At 39.8% G+C, this 21,263-nt stretch overlaps 1 protein-coding gene across 3 annotated transcripts in view; it reads left to right on the forward strand.

The window, feature by feature from the left end:
* Positions 1-21,263, forward strand: part of brip1 (BRCA1 interacting helicase 1) — an 80,550-nt gene that overhangs the window by 25,112 nt on the left and 34,175 nt on the right. For all 3 annotated transcript variants that reach the window (XM_051065439.1, XM_018701106.2, XM_051065440.1), the window contains exons 15-20: positions 7,505-7,661; positions 7,892-8,013; positions 17,373-17,485; positions 17,580-17,662; positions 17,806-18,048; positions 19,100-19,795. In XM_051065439.1, coding sequence (XP_050921396.1) covers positions 7,505-7,661; positions 7,892-8,013; positions 17,373-17,485; positions 17,580-17,662; positions 17,806-18,048; positions 19,100-19,795 — 1,414 coding nt within the window. The remainder of the gene's footprint in view (positions 1-7,504; positions 7,662-7,891; positions 8,014-17,372; positions 17,486-17,579; positions 17,663-17,805; positions 18,049-19,099; positions 19,796-21,263) is intronic.

The following is a 21,263-nucleotide window of genomic DNA, read 5'->3' on the forward strand; positions in this document are numbered from 1 at the left end:
AGGCAAAATTATTTCTTCTACTTTCTTATATTGTTAATGATCTTCCGTCCCCCAGATTTGTCTTGGGGGTCTACAATGCCATGTTGGGAACCACTGTCATAATGAACACCTATTAAATAATAAAAGCAGAGATCTTTAACCTTGTCTGCTTTTGTTAGCACTTTGCAGTTGTGTCTCAGTAGCTAAGTATGAATTTTTGAAGCTCATGGTTATTTATATAAGGCTTTCTGAATTTGCCTCCTCTGCTATCTGACATACTGTTCTGTTCTGTTGTAATAACTCAGTGTGATGTTACGTGGACACATAATTTTCTGTTAAATGGTGGACCCTTACAGTTGTTGCCCTTGGCAAATTTAGTTTTTGCCTTTGGCGTATTTGCATAGCCTGTGTTTGACTCATATTTCAGCGAGTCACATGTGGTGATTGCTGGTTTGATTTCTCTGCAGTCCTTGTTTGCTTGCTATCCAGTTGCGTTCTCAAACAGCTGATGACACTGCCATCCAAACTGTTGAGGAAAGCTAAGACTCTGGGCCTTGTTGTTTTCTCATTTTACCTTGCGTTTTGTCAGCCTCTGCTGCCAGCCGAGGAGTGACTATGAGCTGAGTTTTTTTATTATTGATAGCCTGTAGGAGTCTTCTATCTCTCTGTGCTGATGCATAAATATTTAATCTGCAGTCAGCTCTTAAAGATGAGGAGATGAGGGGATATGAAGGGCTGGGGTATTAATTGGAGCCCATGGAGGCCTTGTTGGTGCCGCTGAGTCCCGTCTGCTCTGTGTGTTTGTGTGTGTGCTGGCTACACAGAGAGGATAGGTCATCTCCAGACATCCCTGTTCTGTGTGTCTACGTGATGGCTATCAGCTCCTCATCGTTTTGTGATAGACAGAGGGAGCAGTGAGGTGAACCAGCATGCAGTGTCAAAAAGGTGTCCCTTAGAGCAAAACCAAAGTCAAAAATATGTAGGAGGATGCATTGACACATTTCACATTGAGCTTAACTCTCCTCTTATGTCAGATGGAATGACAACATAATGAGTAAAATAATTAAGAAAGTCAAAGTCTGACTTTTGCTGTCAGTGTGTCTTTTTATGTCCCAACAATAGCATTGGTGCACCACTGTCAAATGAATGCAATGAAAAGTGTGGGCACCAGTAGACAGCTCAATACGTTTCTTTTTGAAGATACATGGACACACAAAGTATGCCTGTAATCATGGTCTCTCTCTCACACACACACACACACACACACACTGTCCTGCACCAGTGCTGTGGTTTTGTAGCACTTTAGCCTCAACATCCCCCCAGTTAATGCCCATTAAAACCACAGCAGGCCCTGCTGTCTGGTCCCAGCCGCCAAAGGAATGGACCAATGCACCACAGGAGAGGGGGACTGATGGTTTATTAAAAAAAGTAGGGTTTTGCAGAAGTGGCAGCAAAGGATGGCAGGGACTACAAGATGCTTTTAAAGGAGATTGAGATAAGGGCCATTAGGTGATGTCGCCTCGCTGTCTGTGTGAAGACGCACCCAGTGCTGGCGCCTGGGCTCTGCTGAGCGAGTGTCAAATCAAAGTCAAAGCAGACTGCAGGGTGAACACCCACCAGCATGCATGATCCTCAGCAGCTCAGGGTTATCAAAGCACCAATCACACTGCTGCAGAAGTACTATTATCTCAAAGTGAGTCTGTTTCTGTCTGTGTCTGTAGATTCATGGGTCAATTTGCTCAGTGTGGCATATACCTCCTGATTTTTTTATAGAGCCAAGGTGATGTTTTATATGAGTTTTTACGGTGGAAACTTGAGTGTTACTGCTGTTTGACTTAGCTGGGGCTTTTTGGAAGGCTCACATTTTCAGACTAAAAAAACACTCGTCAAATGGCATTTCAACAGTGTCCATTTTTGGATACACTACTTTACAGATGTATTAGAGGAAATGTAGAGCTGCATGTAATCTGTTGATTATTAATCATTTAATTTTTAATCTAAAAATTCTCACAAAACAGTGAAAATGTTCAGTAGTTTGAAAGAGCCCAAAATAAAATGTTTAAATTGCTTTTTCTGTCTAAAAGTCTAAAATGGCAAATGCTCAAATTTGTGAAACTACAACCAGTGAATCTCCGATGTTTTACTTGATAAATAAGTTCAATAATCATTGAACAGGTGACAGTAAATATTCTCTTGATCATCTAAGGTTTGTAGGAAATAGAAGACGATACACTGTTGGTATAAAGGTAATATTCTGTATTTTTCTTGTTCCATGAAAAGACTAAAAGTAATAATGACTTGATCCCAAGTACTGTGTGCATGCCCAAAGCTTGACATCTTATTGCTTTGTGCCACAGAGCTCCACTGTTGTTCCAAAACACATCAGTGAACATGTTCCTTCATTACTGTGAACACACATACTGGAGTTTGTTTTGACTCAGTCCTGCTACCATAAATGCTCACTAGCTTGTCAAATCACAGTAGTTGCTAACATATTAACTATTTACTTCTGCATGAGTAATGTTTCTTATAACTTACAGTGCCCAGATGTTTTAGGAGATTAATCAGCCTTTTTAAAAAATGAAAGTTAAGTTATTTTTAAGGATTGAAACTTTCAGTAAGAGCAAGTGTGCTTGGGACTTAGAGCCATGGAGAGGGTGGGGTAAGTCAGAAGGTACTGAAAGAATAATACAGTGTTGGTTTTAGTGTTTTAATTGGATTGATAAAAGAAAAAATACAGAATATTTCCAGTCTCATACATTTACATTATTAGAAGGTTTTTAATTTTTTTTCTTTGTTAAAACCACAGGTTTTTTGATTACACCACTTTGTTATGTCATGTGGCCAATATTAATGTTAACATTCTTTATTTTCAATGCATTAGATTTACGCTTGGCGTTTGTTATTGTCAATTTGGTTTAAAAGAAAACTGATGTCGGTGACTGTCTTCGTCTCTGGGTAGTAGGCAGTGTTTTTTTCAGCATTTTTTCCAGCATTACATCGTCATCAACAGTATGGCTGGAATGTGTAGCGCAGAAGACAAGGGAAGCGCGCTAGGCCTGAGGTGGCAGGTGGCTTCTTGCCACCAGTCTTGGCGTGATGGTTGCTGTGATATTTTGGGACTGAATAATTTACACCGCAACAACACGTCTCCCCTCGCCACTGCGAAATGTGGCTCCTGGCTGCATGTTTCATTAATGCCGTCGCCTCCAAACCTCTTCCATAATTCAGCAGGCACTAGAGGAGCTGCAATGTGTCGCCACACAGCTCACTGACACCAGGGACACAGGGAAGGAGCTAGAGAGAGGCCGGATGCAGAGGAGGTGAAAGATGGGGAGATAGTAAGTGGGGGGAAGAGAGGGGAAGTGTAAAAGTGCGAGAAAGACTACAGTTCACTGCTTCTATCTGGTTGTTTCACCACCCTGTCCCAATTGGCAGAAAGATCTGGCCCATTTTACCGTGTCACCAACAGAGGCATTGCACCTAAGCTTAAGAAGGACAATAAATTATTCACATTTTGTTGTGCCCTCTTATGTGCTAAATACTGCTCATTCCCACTGATGTTGCCTTGTAACTGTGCTTCTGTAAGATCTATTGTTAAAGTCTGAAGGTGGTGGCCATTACATAGATCACTTTTAATTGACGGCATTCTTTTGAAGACTTCAGAGATACACTTGAATTCTGTAAATCTAAAAGAAAAGCCCGAACCTTAGTGTCATGTTCATCAAACCAAGACAAGTAAAGGTAATTGTATTATGGTACAGTTTTCCTACAAAACTGAAATGTCCATAAAGTGAGGTGTAATGTGTCCTTTATTCCCAAATACTATACGTGTGTTCAGAATTTCTACTTTTTGATAATACTTTGTCCTGTGTTGTATAGTTTCAAAAACACACACATTTCTAAACAGTTGTAGTGTGTCATTTAAAGAGTACGTAGCCTATCTGGCACATACAGAAGTTGGCATGCTTGTTTTTATGGTGCTTCTCAGCATTAGATTGGTAGACGTTAAATAGCTGCTACCCTCTATTTTTGTATTTCTTTGTTGTTTTGTCATGAAATTACACAAAGAGGTGTGTAGTTGAGCCTGTAGATTGATATTTTATGGCCTAGCCTAGTCTGCCAGTTTAACACCAAGTCTCTATCAGATGTTGTCCCTAAATTATTCATGAAGGTGCTCATGTCTGTAATTTTTGTCTCTGTAGTTTCTTTCTAGAGTGTCTAACACTCACATGGTTGAAAGCCTTTGCTGAAGGTGCCGGAGATCCATCTGACTGCACGTTAAAACGCTCCACTACACACCTCCATCCATGCAGTTTCATTTATCAGACCGGTCTTGTGATGTGCATGTCCTGCATTAGTGCTGACTGGGGCAATGCGAATAACACCTGTAATATAATGCTGATCACAGAAGTGGAGTTTTTCTTGGTCTGCAACCTCACAGTCCATTCCTGTGCAGAGCTCTAGTAATTGTCTACTTTGAGACTACAATTCCTGACTTAGCTAAGTCATTTACTAGCGTCTTGGCAGTTGTTCTGGGGTCTTTAGACAGGTCTCTCACTAGTTTTCTTTCTAGGGTGTTTGAAATCTTTCGCTTCCTACCTCTGCCAGGCTTGTTCTGTACTGTGCTGCTCTCTTGGCTCTGAATTTCTTGATGATTCTTCTCACTCCAGTTCTTGACACTTGGAAATGCTGTGATAACTTTGTATATCCTTCTCCTTCTTTGTGAGCATCAACAAGTCTTTTTCTCAAGTCTAAACTGATTTCTTTTGTTTTTGGCATGATGCTTTCTCAAGTGACAGTCCAAACTCTCTCAGTTTTTATACTGTGTGTTAATTGGGAGATAACCCTCAGTTTTAACTTGATTTTACAAGCTTTGAGCATTACAAAGTTAAAGTATTGTGTGGAGATAAAAATAATGTATGCTTTCTAAAGAAAACTAGTATGTTTAGAAATGCTATGTTGAAAAGCACTTGGGAAAATTTTAATAAAACTTAAAATTTCATAGGGGAGCTAATAATTTTGTCCTTAACTGTATGTATGTGTGCATGTATTTACACATATGTTGCTGTGTATAAGTACATTTGTGCTGTTTTTTTCTGGAAAACCCTTTGAACTGCTTCTGTATGATATCCATCTATACTGCTTATCCCCTGAGGATTGTGGGGGTGCTGGATGACATTGGATGAGAGGCGGGTTGCACCCTGGATGGTCACCAGTCTATCACAGGGCTCACATATAGAGACAAATAACCACTCACTCCTTAGGGGTATACCCCATATTAGACCACCACATGGTGGTGACTTGGATCAGGTGAAGGGAATATTACTGTAGACTCATTAAACCAAAACATGGAGGGTGACAGTGAGAATGTCTTGCAGAGCCACCTTCTCCAGCTCCTCTCTCCGCAGGAACTTTGCTTGTATCCCAGGCACATAGTCGACAGTAGACAATGACATCTAGAGTGGATATCATGTTCACATTGTACATTGTCAGACTGCCCCCCCCCCCCCCCCCCCCCCTCAAAGTCATACATTACTTGAAAATGATAGTTATGTCTCTGGTGTCAGAATAATATTCACAACTACATTTGTCATAAGTGTTCAGTCCTCAGTGGAAATTACCTTAGTTTTAAAAGATATTTCCTGTTACTTAATGATACAAAAACATGTAGTAACAATTTCCTCTTCCTCAAATAAGGTTCTTCAGATAAAATCATATTGGCTGCAAGACAGAAATCATGAGTCTGTCTTTACTGACCCTATTGCATCAGTTTTATCAGTAAGAGCATTTTTCCTCTGTACTCTTCTCTTTGTGGAATCAGCTCCTTTCCAAGTGCAGCCTGGCAGATAATGGCTGTTTTGTTTAGTGGTGGATCTGCCTTAAGTACATAACATGAATTATTCATCTCCTGCACAAGATTGCACTGGACGGCAATTGCAGGACAAACAGTTTGCTGAATATGAAGACGCACAAAGGGAAGGATTGGGGTCCTTGTCGATGTAACACTGCATAATTAGTGAATGTGCTATGTTTTATTGATGCAAATGTCCTGGCCTCACTTGCTGTAGGAGGCACCAACCTGATTAAATCTTTCCCATGCCAAATTTCATCACTATGATGCAATCGCACTGGCATGTAAGAAACTATCAACGCTTTCTTACTGTCTCATTTCCCCGTCTGACTTTGTGGTTTTCCTCTGCACTGCATGTAACCTGCAGAATAAACTTTTGTTTTTCTTTGTGTGGTGTTTTGAGGAACACTTGAGTTGGCTGTTCATGCAAGTAAAGAGAATATTGTTACTGTTGTGGGCAAGATATCAGTGAATACTCCCAACCTTCCTCCCATCTTGTGGTCTCATTTACATCTGTTCAGACTTTACAGCTTGACACCATTATCCTGTTGAGAAGTTTTCTGTTGACTACAAGAGGAACTTCTACTTGACCCTTCTTACACATTTCCAAGCCAGTGACGCTGCTCTTTGATTTTGAGGTCATGCTTATTCAAGGATATAATCTGCACAGCACAGACATGAGTGGGGCCGTGTTAGAATGAGGGCTTTTAGATCAATGTGCCTCCCCTGAGAGCTGCTGACTTTTTGTACCAACAATAGCACAGCAACAGTGATTTTATTACTGAAGGGCTTTAAACACATGAGCTTTCTAAGTGCAAGTAAAGAAAAGAAATCCATGCTGTTTGAAGACACAAAGAGCAAACATGGTTGGCTAAATGCCCTCTGTTCTTTGTTGTAAGCTTTTGGTTTCAGACAGGGAAAATGTCATAATGTGTTGCAGTGCCATGTTTTAAAGTTACTTCCTTATTGTACAGTGTTACATGTGAAGGTATATGATCTAAGTATTTGGACAGTTACACACTTTTTGGTCTTTCAGGTCTGAAATAAAATGATGGATACTACATTACAGTGCCAAGTCCCAGCTTTGATTTGAATGGTGGGGAATGTAGCCTTTTTAACACATAGTACCCAAAATTTAGGGGTTTAAAGGTAACAAGTTAGAACAAACAAAATCATAATCCATCCATCCATTATCTATACCACTTATCCATAAGGGTTGTGGGGGTGCTGGAGCCTATCCCAGCTGACATTGAGTGAGAGGCGGGGTACAGCCTGGGCAGAGCGCTAGTCCATCGCAGGGCCAAAAAAATCATAATATTTAATAATATTTAGTATTCTTTTGTAGTTAATGTATCTTTTCTGGTGATGCTCTCCCCAGGCTTCTCTACAGCCAGGTGTCTCTGTCTTTCAGGTCATGTTATGCTCATTGAGGTGCTAGATGAAAGGTCTGAGATTAACCAGAGTCAGTTTTTTAATGAGACAACTCCTATAAAGGCTACTCCTTAAATATAGCATCTCTGAGAGCCCTCAGTAGTAGAGAACAATCTTGTAGATTCTGCTCTCAGTTATATCCATGTTGTAGGTTGACTCTCATGCTTCTGATTCTATGTGATCAATTTCTACTCTCCTGACAAAAGTTTCAAAACATGGCACCTCTTGTGATTTGATCAGATGCTGGACAAGCTGCAGGATCGATGGACCAACACTGGTCTCTGGGAGAAGCTAGAACAACAGAAAACTGTCATCACCGAGCCCCGCAGAGGCAGCAAGGGGGATTTTGACGAACTACTTCAGACTTACTATGATATCATCAAATACCATGAAAGAGGTCAGACTGTTAAACATGATCACACTCACTTTTGGACCAGCTACTGGGTTTGAACTATTGCTTCAGAACAGCTTGCTTGGTGACTTGTTGCCTGTAAATTAGTGCTGAAAGGCATTAATTGTGAAAGTCTAGTGCTCATGACTCTAATTGCACCAAAGCTGACATCATATTGTTCAGAGTTCTATTGTATATTAATTTCCATTTATGGTGTTGTGATTTCTTTGTTATAGATGGTGCATTGCTAATTGCTGTATGTAGAGGTAAAGTGAGTGAAGGACTAGACTTTACAGATGACAATGCCAGAGCAGTGGTCACCATTGGAATCCCCTTCCCAAACATCAAAGACCTCCAGGTAAGTAGAACCTCACAGTCAAGTACACAGGTAATTCAGATCAGAGGTTCACAACTCCCAGGCCGTGCAATATTTGCTTCTTGGGCTGTGGGGAAAAAGAAGATTATTATTTACATAATTTTGTAGCCTACTATTGATCACTTTATGGAAATTACCTTACCTTTTTTTGGGGGGGGGGTTTTTGCCTTTATTTGATGGTGAGAGTAGAGATACTGACAGGAAATGTAACAATGGTCCTGTGGCCATGGGTCAAAGCTCACTATTTGACATGCTATATGTTTTTTTCTATATGTCTTTAATGTGTGCAAAAGCCAAAGTGCAAACGGGTACGTTTGTGGTTTAACAGGTTATGTGACGTACTGTTTCTTGGCAGGAGCACTAACTTCCTTGACATTAAATTCATGGCATCTATAACTTTATCTCCCCATTTAGTAGTCTACAGTGTAGTCATTCCAAAAACAATCTGCAGTGCAAAAAGTTTTAGACCCCCTGGTTCAGATAATGTGCAGATTGTGGAGATTTGTTTATGTCCTTGCTGTGTATAGCATGGTGACATGACCTGTAGAACTTTTTAGAGACCTCTTAAAAAATGACTCTATAGCATTCCCAAATCTGTATTCACCATTTATCCTGAATGTCTTTGGACTGCGGGAGGAAGCTGGAGTACCTGGAGAGAATCTACACAGACAGGGCCAGAAAGAAAACAGAAAAGCCCTGGGCAAACTGGGGTTCAAACCTGGAACCTTCTTGCTGTGAGGCGACAGTGCTAACCACTGCATCACCATGCTGTCCACTGTTGACATCTGAAACAGAAATTCTTTGAAAAATAGGAAGCTAATTTAGATCAAAAATGGTTTCAAGACCAAGTTCCCACATTTTAAATACTATGAAGACAAATAATATAACTCAGAGACATATACACACACACACACATACACACAAACAAACCCACACCAAATAAGAGCATCCCTTTTTGGTGATCCGTGAAAAAAAATCCCAAAGCGATGTTGCTGTGTCTGCTCCATCCTTAGCAGATAAAGTTGACCTTTAAGTTTGAGTCCCCCCACCCCGCCTCCCACTTCTCTTCCCCTTTACTCTTCCACATTGTCCTGTCAGAGCACGATGAAGCTTTCACTAACCTGTTCTGTCAGTGTCAGTGTAGCCAAAGCTGTCAGTTTCACCTCTGTCAGCTTTCAGGGCATTTCTTCTTATTTATTTATTTAAATCAGAATTATTTTATAAAATGTTCTATTTTGTGTGAACACTGCTGTTTAGGTACAGGTTCACTGCCCTGGAACACTGAAACTCTTCACTAATACTAGTAATTAATATTTAAACTCCAAATCTATTGTGAGTGTACACTGGGAACAATTACTGATGTTACACCCCAACCACCAAAATCCATGCACAGCCCACATAACAACTGTGCCCATCTTATCAAAATCCATGTAGGTGGCAATAGGGGGTTAAGCAAAGACAATGAAAGTTAAGGGATCTTAGATAAAATCGGTAACAGAAATTTAATAAAATAAATAAGTATTGTAAATATTACTGTAAATATTGAATAAAATGTGCAAAGATGTATGTTGTGGGTTTTCCAGCCAAGCAGTGGATACTGTGCTACACTTGAGTAGGGCAGAGAATTGAAACTCAACTCTTATTTGGTATCAGCCTAAATGTATCTGTAGCACAGAGTATCTTTTACCATATTCTTTTACCATGCATACTTCATCCTGCCTCTAACTGCCAAATGTGTATTAATCAGCCACTGAAAGTAGTCCCCAACAAATGAACTGCTTGTACTGTGATTTTATTTTTGGCAAGACTTTGAGGTGATTTAAGTGATGCAGCAGTTTAGATTGCATTACATTGTATGGTGTTATTTCTTCATCACACAATAATGGAATAAATATATTTAAAAAAAAGGGCAGTAACTACATCAAAGACTAAGTATCATCATATTATCATGCAGATAAAGAGCCCAGCTGTTTTATTAAAAGCCAATACACTGTATCAGGAAACTGATTTTTGGTGTAATCCTGCTGTATCAGGCTTGTAAAACCATGTACGCAGTCTACAACATGGGGACAAGTGAGGAAGCCAAAGCTACTTAGAGCCAAGCTGGAGCAGACCAAGCGTATTCTATCCTCCAGATCAATTATTTGCTACATGTGCTCTGTTCCTCAGAGACTATCTCAAGATACATCTTGTCATAACTTTGACTGCTATAGGATCCGGCGGATGAAGGCTGAAAATGTAACTTTGTCCTGCTTTTGAGGTTCCCACCAAAATCAGAAAGTCAAGATAATTCTCAAGGCAAATAGACCTCAAACATAGACCTCTAAGCAGATCTGCCTCACTGGAAGTTATAATGACTTAACCTGGGGTCTCGTGTATGACTTAACACTGTACACACAAAACAGGCCTCCCCAATATTAACCCTGAATATCCTTATTCCTTTTCATCTCAGCCACATTATTTGAGAAAACAGTCATCAAATTGCGTAATTTTTTAATAGAACATGGGAACAGAGTGTCTTTTACATAATCTCCTAATACTGTCAACTACGCTGATACAATCTATAAATTAATTAATTAAAGAATAGAAAATAGAATAATAAATAGAATGGGGATTTATTATGTCGTCTACTTAATTGTATGATTTGGATTAAGGACTAGATGACAAATGGGACTATATGTTTGAAAATTTTCTCTTAGCAGGCATTTTCATCCAGACCTGCAGCAGCTCATAATAGCTACACTGGAGAGGGAAATGAACATTCCACTGTGGAGTGCCTACTGTGGATGGCACTTAACTTGACTAGGGCTATGGAAAAAAAACTAAAACATAATACATGGAAAAATGTAGCATTATAACATACAGATGTGGCTATACATCTGTATACATAGCTAAGGTTTAATATGGAACTCAATAATTATTGTTTTAATTTTTTAAATCATATGTGGCCTGTAGTTTCTCATACTTCAGATTTGTGTCCCAGTACTGTATCCCATAGACATTCATTACTTACAGCAATACTTGTTTCATTTGTCTCATCTTTCCTATGCCTTGTTCCCCATAGTCTTGCTTTTTTCCACAGTGCCTACAGTACCAGTTTGTTACGTATTTTATTAGTACTATTGCATTACTCTACATTCACTTTACATTACATTCAACAAAATTACACTATAAATTGCTGGCTGTGTTACAAAATTTCATTAGAATATGATTTACTTGGCTTTCAATAGAATTGAGATATTATGCCTCTCAAAGATAGTGTTTATTTTGGACTATTGTACTGGGTTTGCTTCATAAAGGTGTTAATGTTATTGTGTTCATACTTCTTTCTGCTCTCTAGTTGTCTTCATATCCTCTCTTTCAATGACAAATACAGTGTTGACCCTAGAGAAACCCTTGGGGGTTGTGAAGTTCTTTGTGCTAACCCCATTACACCTCAGAGAGAATGGGGACACAGATACTAAAGACTGTCAAAGCCATGCAGCTAGCCCTTGTAGAATGTCAGACTAGCATGGATACTGCTGCAGCACAGAGAGATAATAGGCTCTTTACAGACACGCGCTCACACAGACAAGCTTAGGCTTTGACACATGTAATGGTGTATCCACTACTGGATAGTCATGTGATGGTCAGTTCCAGTAGAAGAATTTTTGCATGCATGGTTCTATAGAGATCTACAGCACAAGCGTGTTTTTAGAGTCCTGGTAGAACTGAAAAATATTGCTGAAATAGCTGCAAAGCAACCTTTTTTTCATGAAATGGAACTCCACTTACAGTCAAGGCCAAGGCACCCCTGCACTTCTCTCAGATGATGGACCTCTCACAGAAAATTTTTGCAATTAAAATGCTTTGGCATTCACATGTTTATTTCTTTTGTTTGCATCGGAACAACGCAAAAAAGCAAGTAGACTGGACAAAATGATTGGCACTGCATGCTTTAAGTTTTGGTATGATGAAGCCAATAGGCTTCTCAGATCTCAGAGTTATTGTTAGATTTATGGGGCTTCCTGGATTTAATATGAGAGAGTCAAGATAAAAGTTAAGCAAAGCTGCTGGGATCTGAGGGTTTTAACAGCATGTGTAACTGTGCATGGTCAACATAAAAATGATTTCCAATAGCCTGGCCAAGTAAATGGAAAACCCAATGGGGCCAAGAACAGTGCCCTGAGGGACACCACATCTCAACTTGGCTGTTGAGGAAGTGGAGTCTCCCAGAGTGACAGTTCTGTTGGCAAGATGTGAACATAGAAAGCTAAGAGCAATGCCCTTGATCCATATGCATGTCTGTAAGTGCTGTACTAGGATACCTTAATCAATGGTAACAAAGGTGGCTCTTAAATCTAAAAGAATTACATTCAAGCAGTCACATTTGTCTGCAGTTAGCTGCAGTCGTTAGTAACCTCAACAAGTGTTTGCTTAGGCAATTAGTTTACATCGGTCCAAATTATGTTTGAAGATGGACTGGGCTTCTAGAGCATTAGGATTCATTACAGTTCTTTAACTGTAACCTGTAAGCACTGTTATTAAATAGCAAATACAGTGGGGAAGAAAAAGGCCAAACTACATATCCTTAACATACCTTTGTGTGATACTATGAAAAAAATGACCCTATTAAGTATTTGGCACCATTGCCACCAGTGTATTTTTTTTAAACCTGATGCTTTATAGCTTACAGTACCATTACAGGGTTTCCGTCATGACATTGGTTAGGAAGTTGTGTAGCAGAGGTCAAACTGCTTGTGCTTCTCTACTTAAACAATAAGAATTGCCTTATACAACCCCACCTTCATTTTGGCTGTTGGAGCCCTTAGCTGTTTTTCTTTCCTGCTTAACTTGTAAAATTTCAGGGGGTGCTGACGTTGTGTAACATGGCATAGCATTGATGTGTTAGGGTATTTTTTTATCTTTTAACAGATTTTCACCTGCATTAATGCTTTGTATTAACACCTTACCATATTTTCACCATATGTCTTATGCAGAAAGCGGTTCCCTTAGTGCACACAGACACACATATTCATGCATGACATGTTCTTACATTTGCATTTCCATGTTCGCATCTCTTAAGTACATACATGGACCCAGACATATCATCTCATTCATTCTGTGCCACACTCACAATTCAGCCCTCCACTGTGAGGATAAGAGGTGTAAACCCAGCTTCTCTTTATTTAAACTACTCCAGCACTCTGGATACCTGCATGGCCTACATTCCCAGACAGGCGGTACTCTTAAACGCTACAGTCTAAGCACAGTATTGCATTTTACTAGCCTGTTGTGTTATTGTGACAAAGATCAAAGTTTGAACTTGAAAAGTCCTCTGTGGCAAAAGCCCTGTAGAGGTGGTATTACATTTACATTGAGTTTTTTCAATGGCATGTTTACTGTAAATATTCATGCCCTGCGTGAGTGAGTCAAGCGATAAGTGGCTTTAACAAGCAATAAAAAGACACTTACAGCTGATAAGGCATGTCTCTTAGTTTAATGAAGGGCTTAACCAACCTCTAGCTGCTGTCCTTTATTAAAGACAACCACAAGAGCATTTTAATTCTATAGTCTGTGAGCAGGAAAAGGGGATTTTGGAGGAATGTTGAAGAGTCCATGGAAATCATCAAGATCAGAGGATGATGAATGCTCCAGGCACATCCAAGACTACTGTATGGTATATCAGCCTCTAAAGGAATGCTATATAAAAGATGATCACCACTTGTACTATCCTTGTCAGCACGGCAGGCCAACTTTAGAAAAACATCTTAATCAACATTCTTCTTTGCGGATGCATAGTTGGCTATTTATAGTTTTAAAGTCCCCAAATGTTGAATGTTGTCTCAACACAAGCAGCCCTACAAGAAAATTTGACAAAATTAGGATTAAGTCAGGAACTAGCTGATTAAATAATAAGGCTATCTATCTAACAAGGCATTTAATGCCAGCTTTCAACACTCAGCATATATTTAGAATGGTACCAAAATGTGTAGTCAAGACCGTTTAAGTGAAGTCCAGTGAAACTGCTGATCTCCTGATATTTTCACATACAACAGTTTCTAGAGTTCACTCAGAATGGTGCAGAAAACAAAAACATTCAGTGAGCAAATCTGCAAACAGAGCTGACAGACGGATTATGATAACTCAATCACTCACACAGTTAGAACTGGTGAGGAGAAAAGCATCTGAGAATGCACAACATGTTTAACCTTGATTGACAAAGCAAAAGTAATCTCAAACTGGTTTCATGAACATGGCAGTGAGTTCAGTGAACTTCAGTTGCCTCCCCAGTCACCAGATCTGAATCCAGTAGAAAACCTTTTGGATGCATACACAATGTGCAGAAGAAATGATGCAATGCTCTCATGTCAACATGGAGCAGAAGCCCAAAGTACTGTTTCCAACATCTTGTGGGATACATGCCACAAGATGTTTTTGTGAGGAAAGGAAAGCCCTACCCAATGTCAGTATTGTATTCTTAAAAACAAAAAAACACTAATCTCAAACACTGGCTGAGGCCTAAACAGTCTTAATAAAAATACCCATCAGACTGAGACAAGTCAGAGTCAGACCACACACCCATGAGACAGACACAGATTACAAAAATATTTTCTGAGAGACAGCAACCAAGGTTCTACAGCTCTGTTTGGTCGTTATCATTTTGAACTTGTGCATTTTGAAGTGGTAAGCCACAGCCTTCACATATTATGTCAAATCAAGCAGCTGGACTTCACTATTCAATGATGTTTTACAATTAAGATGGAAACTAAGAATAAGCAGGATTCTGTGTGTAGCACTTGTGTGAGGTAATACACGAGCATGTTGGGAAAGAATGAGATCGTCTGATGCCCTTGCGAGTGTGTACACACACACACACACACACACACACACACACACACACGGACACTGACACTGTCTTCAAGACGAGCCACTCAGCTGTCACCTCAGCCCCATGTGGCAGATGAGGCGCTCAGCAATCTCAGTGACAGACACAAGATGTCTTGGACTGCCAGGGGCGTGCACACTGACACTGATGCACACACACACCGCCTGCGTAAAATGTAGCTCAAACAGATGCGCTCAGCTGCGAATCATGCCTACTGGTCAAATATATGTTTTTAGGGATGAACAGGTATGTGTAGAGGACAAGGCCAAAGCAAGCGAGTGATCTCTTGACATTTTAACTAATCCCTTCTAGCTTGTGGTTTCTTGCACATTTGCGAGATTTGCTAGCAGCCAGAATTGGCTTTTTCACATATGCAACCTGTCATGTTAGATTGGATGATGACATGATGCAGACCAGGGATGTGATGGCTCAAACGCTGAAATGAACTGTGATTGCATTTAGATGACATCGCCAACTTGAGGCTACTGGCCTTTCTGTTCAAGCTGTGGGTTCAGAAGTGGATTCTTTAACTGTTGTGGTGTCTCATACATGGGCAAACATCTCACCATGAAGCCAGCAGCATTTACAAGACTTACTGTGACATATATGCCATAAGAGTTGACACCCATTGACAGCCTGCATTGCTATTGTATCTTTTCAGAAAAAAAAAAAGTTTTTGTAAATCTCCTGACAATCCCAGGCCTACATATCATATTAACTATACAAACTTCCAGTGTCAGTGTAATGGGTTTCCATGGGGGCAGGTGTTGGTCAGTTGTTTGTATACTTCTTAGGAGAGGTGTGATTAGTCATAGTCCAACTTTGGGGTGACATTTAGGCTTTTGTGACTGTGCTTGTTTGTTTATGTACACAAGTCCAGACAGGCCACAGTGGCATTGCGTGATGCGCGTGAGGGAACAGGCTGTACCTGCCACGGCCCCGTGTTTGGTGGCTCAGGGCAAACACACGGTACCTGTCAAAAGCAGTTAGAGCCCCGTTCAGCAGCCTGCCCTGCATGGCATCCTGTCAGACGCCAGCTGAACTTTTCACTTGTCAATTCTGAAAGGTTAGTGCTAAAATCAGCAACGACAGATGCAAATGGATGGATGCTTTCCTAGCATTTTTGTGCTGGGATGCTTCATGTCGCATAGACCACCTTGTCTGCCCCCTCCCACCTCCACTCTACTCTGTCATGGCCTCTCTTTAGCCCCTTTGTTCCCCTTTCAGAACACATCTGTCTGTGAGGGCAGGTAATACCTTACCACTTCAGGCCCTAAGTAGTATTTGTTTGGGGTTTGGTATGCCCTAGATCCCTCACCCACTTGGCATGCCCCTTCATATTCCATATTAATCCAATTAGTCTTCCATGCACAAAACCCCCTTTCCCAGGTGACGCCACATAGCTATAGCTGTTGTTTTCAGAGCAGGTTTTTAATGTATCATGTTGGGTAGCTGCTTGGTAGTTGGTAACGTCTTTAAAAATGTCATTGCTCTTGTTTAAGATTGTTTTTTGGACATTATTGCCTTTATTTTTGCCATTTACAGGACAGAACAAAACAAATTTGTGAAGTAAGAAAGTAGTGACTATTCAGACCAGGAGACAGTTTCTTCATGTTGCCAACATCCAAGCTACATGCCATTTGCAAGTATGGGATTTGTATTCATCAGTACAAACCCCATGGCAACCAGGCATACCTGATTGACAGCTGATAGTGGAGTAAGTCAGGAAACAGGTGAATAAAAAATGGATGGATGGATATGTGTGTATAAGTTAGTCATCAAAATATGTTGGAATATGTGCAGGAAAGAGCTAAAACAATTTGTTGATTAAGCAGGCAGAAAATTCTTCTGCAGCTGTTTTGATAATTTATTATAATACCTTTCAGTCGTTAATCAAGCAAAAATGTCAGGCAGCACATCCAAGATGAGGATTTATTGCTCTCCTCTGTTATATATCATTGTAAATCAAATATCTGTGGGTTTGGACTGTTGGTCAGATGAAACAAGCTATTCGAGGACCTTACCTTGTGCTTTGGGAACGTGTGATGGGAATTTTTCTATATTTCATTTTATAGAATAACAGAGTAACTGATTAATTGTGAAAATAATCACAGACAATAATCACTGATAATAACAATAGCCATTAGTTATACTTCTAGTGCAGAATAGGGTTATCGCAGAAAAATGCTGTGAAGAATTCATGTTGTGTAAAATGTCTGAAAGAACCTTTTCTTTCTTTGTATTTGTGTTTGTACTTTCATCCTTATGAACCATGATATCTTAAGAACACCTTGAAGGAATTTATTCAAATTTGCTACAGACAATCACTTAGACTCAAGAATGAATTTTGTGGTCAATTATATAATTCTTAATATAATTAAAATAAAATATACTTAATACTTTTTACTAAATTGTTTTGAGAATGTGCCATAACTTACTGAGTACAATTTTAACAGTTAGTCTGTGGTTTCAGGTTGAATTGAAGATGAAGTACAATGACCAACACTGCAAGTCCAGAGGTCTTCTCCCAGGCCATCGTTGGTATGAGATTCAGGCCTACAGGGCTCTAAACCAGGCCCTAGGCAGGTATATCTGTCCTTCACAGCATTTACAGTGTTACTGAAGATTTACTTTTGTGTTCTGACTCTTATTACTTAAACCTTCAAACTTTATTTTACAGGTGTATCCGCCACAGGAATGACTGGGGTGCTCTGATTCTAGTGGATGACCGTTTCGGGAATAATCCCAATAAGTACATTACAGGTACTTAGTACTTACAGCGTGTCAACAGTGGCCCAATTTGTTATCTGCACAGCCTCTCACCTTGAACACTAGATGGCAGTAGGTATCCATTATAAGAATTTTGATAGTCTTTGTTCTTGATGTTTGTGTCTGGGTAATTTCAGGTCTATCTAAGTGGGTTCGCCAGCTTGTTAAGCATCATGACACCTTCAGCAGTGCTATACAATCTCTGGTAGCATTCTCTCAGGTGCAGCAGAAAGTGAAGGTGGCCCCTGCAGACAGCCAGACACCCTGCTCTACAGCCTCATCTTCAAACAGTCACTTGCCTGTAACTCTAGAGGAACAGGGTCAACATCAGTCACCTCACTCACATGTCAAACTGCCTGAAGCTGAGCAAAATGAGAAAGGTGAGATAAATGAAAGTGCTGAAGAGCATTTTGGTGCTGCAGGGCCTGATATATCTATATATCTATATCTATATGTATATGTGTGTCTGTATGTATGTGTGTGTATATATATATATATATATATATATATATATATATATATATATATATATATATATATATATGTATATATTTAGACAAAGTCAAAACTCTAAAACTTTACATCACAGAAAAATAGGGGTGCATCAAAGGATCAGATTGATGTCATTCTATGACAGTTTTGTCATGGGGTTTATTGTATTTTAGTCTTTGTATTCTAATTAATTTCCAGTAGTGCTGTGATAAAGAAGTCTTCTTTGTCTGCGGTAACTAAACCATTGATAAATGAAAGCGTAGAAGATCTTAGCCAATAGCACCACACTGCTCCCCCTGTTCAGTATCTAGTCTAACTCCTTTTTTCTTTCCTCATGAATTATGACATTTAAAGCTGCTCTCAAAAGATGCATGTTGTTTTTTTGTGCTCAAGGATGTATGACCATGACATCACCACAAAAAATATGTTGAGATGACATGTTTGCACATTGTCTTGGTGAGCGCCCATTGTGTGTGGGGGTCATGACAAGGTTGAGCTGTTACTCAGTTGAATTTGGTGTGGTGGATAAGGATGGTAGAAGGGCAGGAGAACCCCCCCCACCCCCTCATAGTTAGGGCTGGATGTTGGGGGTGGGGGCACTGGGATCAGTTGAGTGGCTTGCCTCATTACTGTAAGGTCTTTTGCATGCCTGAGTGGCGCTGGAGCGAGCTGATGAGCAGATGTTGGACTGTTGCTTTTAATTAAATCCCCTTGACCTTTGTTTGGGTTATATTGAGCGTAAGCCTGCATTTATATCTTTCTTTATAAAATGGCCTGTGCATACCAGTCTCATTTCATGGTGAGACTTAAAAGCTTCTTTGTGAGTCTTAATGTATTTAGTGTGGTGTCTTTATCAGAGTTATAGACTAGTTTAAGTTTTAAAAGTGTTTAAACTCATGTTTAATGTGTGGAACACTGAATGTTGTTTCCTTGATGCAGAGACACATGAGAAAAGAACACCTCAGCCTCTGTACCACATTTTCACCTCCAGCCCCATTAGCACCTGCCTCAAGAAGGCAATCTTTAAAGAAAAAGCACCCAGTAATCCCAGCAAGCACTTGGAAGCACCTAATCATTCTGAGCACCACCAGATCTCCTCTCCACAAGAGAAGACTGAGGTGTCTGGTCTTAAACAAGGGGCAGAAGACGCATCCAGTGAAATCAAAGTGGAGCCACACAATCTGGCTATGGAGCTGTCTGCAGTAACAATCCCATCCAGCTTTGAAAGTGAAGCACCCTTAGCAAACAATCCAGATGAAGATGATACAGATGAGGACCAGACCATCTTCTTCACTCCAGAACTTTTTGAGGTTGAAGGAGATGAAGACAGTCCACAGAAAGAGACAAAGGAAGAGTCACCTCCCAGGATGGTTTTAGGGGCAGAGAGCTCTGCTCCACTGTCAGAAGAACTTTTTAGTTCTGGGCAGGCCCAAGGGCAAGCATCTGGTTTTGATGGACAGAATCCTATTTCATTGAGTAAGGAGAGCACAGAGCTGTCACAGGAACATAAAGAGGAAGTCACAGGACAAAAGCAAGGTGAGGAGAGAGAGCAGGTGGATAACCAGAGCAGGCAGTCAGGCAGGAGGCTCAGCCGGCTGTCCAGGTCCAGGCAGAAGCTTCCCTCCTCTCCAACAGGTAACTAACAACCTGGACACAAGAAATATTGTCAACATCTTGAATGTAAATAATGTGCAAATACTTTGTTCAGTGCACAAAATGGTGGCAAATATCTCCCCAACAGAGATGTGTAATCAATGCTGAAATTGATATTGAAAATAGATGTGTAATTGTGTAATGTAAAATGCCACATCCAGTTCAATAAACTGCATACTTTTCATATTTGTTTCCAAAACATTGCTCCACAGTTCATCTTATAGACCTAACCAAGTATGCTTTACCTGCCTCAGGCAATAAGCCCACACACTACATCTGTACAGGCCGCAACCAAGCCAGCTCCCATCTCAAATCAGCTTCTCATGTCGTGTGACAGAACACTGTATTAAGGCCATTAAGTGCTTGTTCTCAGTTAACATATAACTAGCTGCTGATTGAATGTGAATTTTAACAAATCATTAAAAAGCAAGACCAAGTACATATTATTTATTTTCTTGAAAAAGCCTGTCATCATCTAGTTCTGTTTTAATGGTCTGTAGATCATCGATGAGGCACGTCGGTGCATTAGACAAGCCTGATTTAATTAAACCACAAACCTTCATTCTGTTCATTTTGTTTCAGTTCCAGTTTTGTAATTATGTGCTGTAAACTAAAGTGAGGGTTTTTTTTTGTTTGTTTTACCTTCAGCACAAGCATTCATCTATGTTCTGTTAAATTACAATAAAATGAAATGTTAGCTTGTCACACTGATGTTTCTTAATGGCCCAATTTCAGTTGTGGAAGAAGTAATCATTTACCTTACTGATAGCCAAGTTAAATCTGATTTAATTTATATTTTTTCATATATAAATTATCACAAATCACAAATTTGCTCAAGGGGGCTCAATAATCTGTACAGCCTACAACATCCTCTGTCCTTAGACTGGGAAAAAGAAAAACTCCCCAAAAAATCTTTAATGTGAAATAAATGGAAGAAACCTCAGGAAGAGCAACAGAGGGAGGATCACTCTTCCAGTACAGACAGACATGTGATAGAGGTCATGTCAGAACAATATTGATGACAACATTATAGTTTGGAAACATTAATATAATCTGGGAACGACTTCATGTGTCGCCAAACAGATTGAGCCACTCAACCTCTCCATCAGGAGATGTTTCATGAAGGTTGATGTTCCAACATAGAGAGCCTGAGTGAAAATAGAGGACAAAGAGGAGAAATAGAGAGAGAGAGGAGTGTACAGCCTGCATGCCCATACACTTGACTAACAACAATAAACAGAGATGTTTAGAGAAAGTTTGCAGTAATCTTTTCAGCAGGACAACATGGACTGTACTGTGCCTGGTCTAAATGCTTCTTTATTATGTACATTAATATGATGATATCGCAAAAAAATCCTACCTTTATGAAGATTCTAATGTTCGGTTTTTGTTAAAGGTGTTTTACAATTTTATGTTTCTAATATTTTGTTCATTCCATTTATATCAATGA

Source organism: Lates calcarifer, linkage group LG21 (assembly GCF_001640805.2).
Source record: "Lates calcarifer isolate ASB-BC8 linkage group LG21, TLL_Latcal_v3, whole genome shotgun sequence".
In the NCBI taxonomy this organism is placed as follows: Eukaryota; Metazoa; Chordata; class Actinopteri; family Centropomidae; genus Lates; species Lates calcarifer.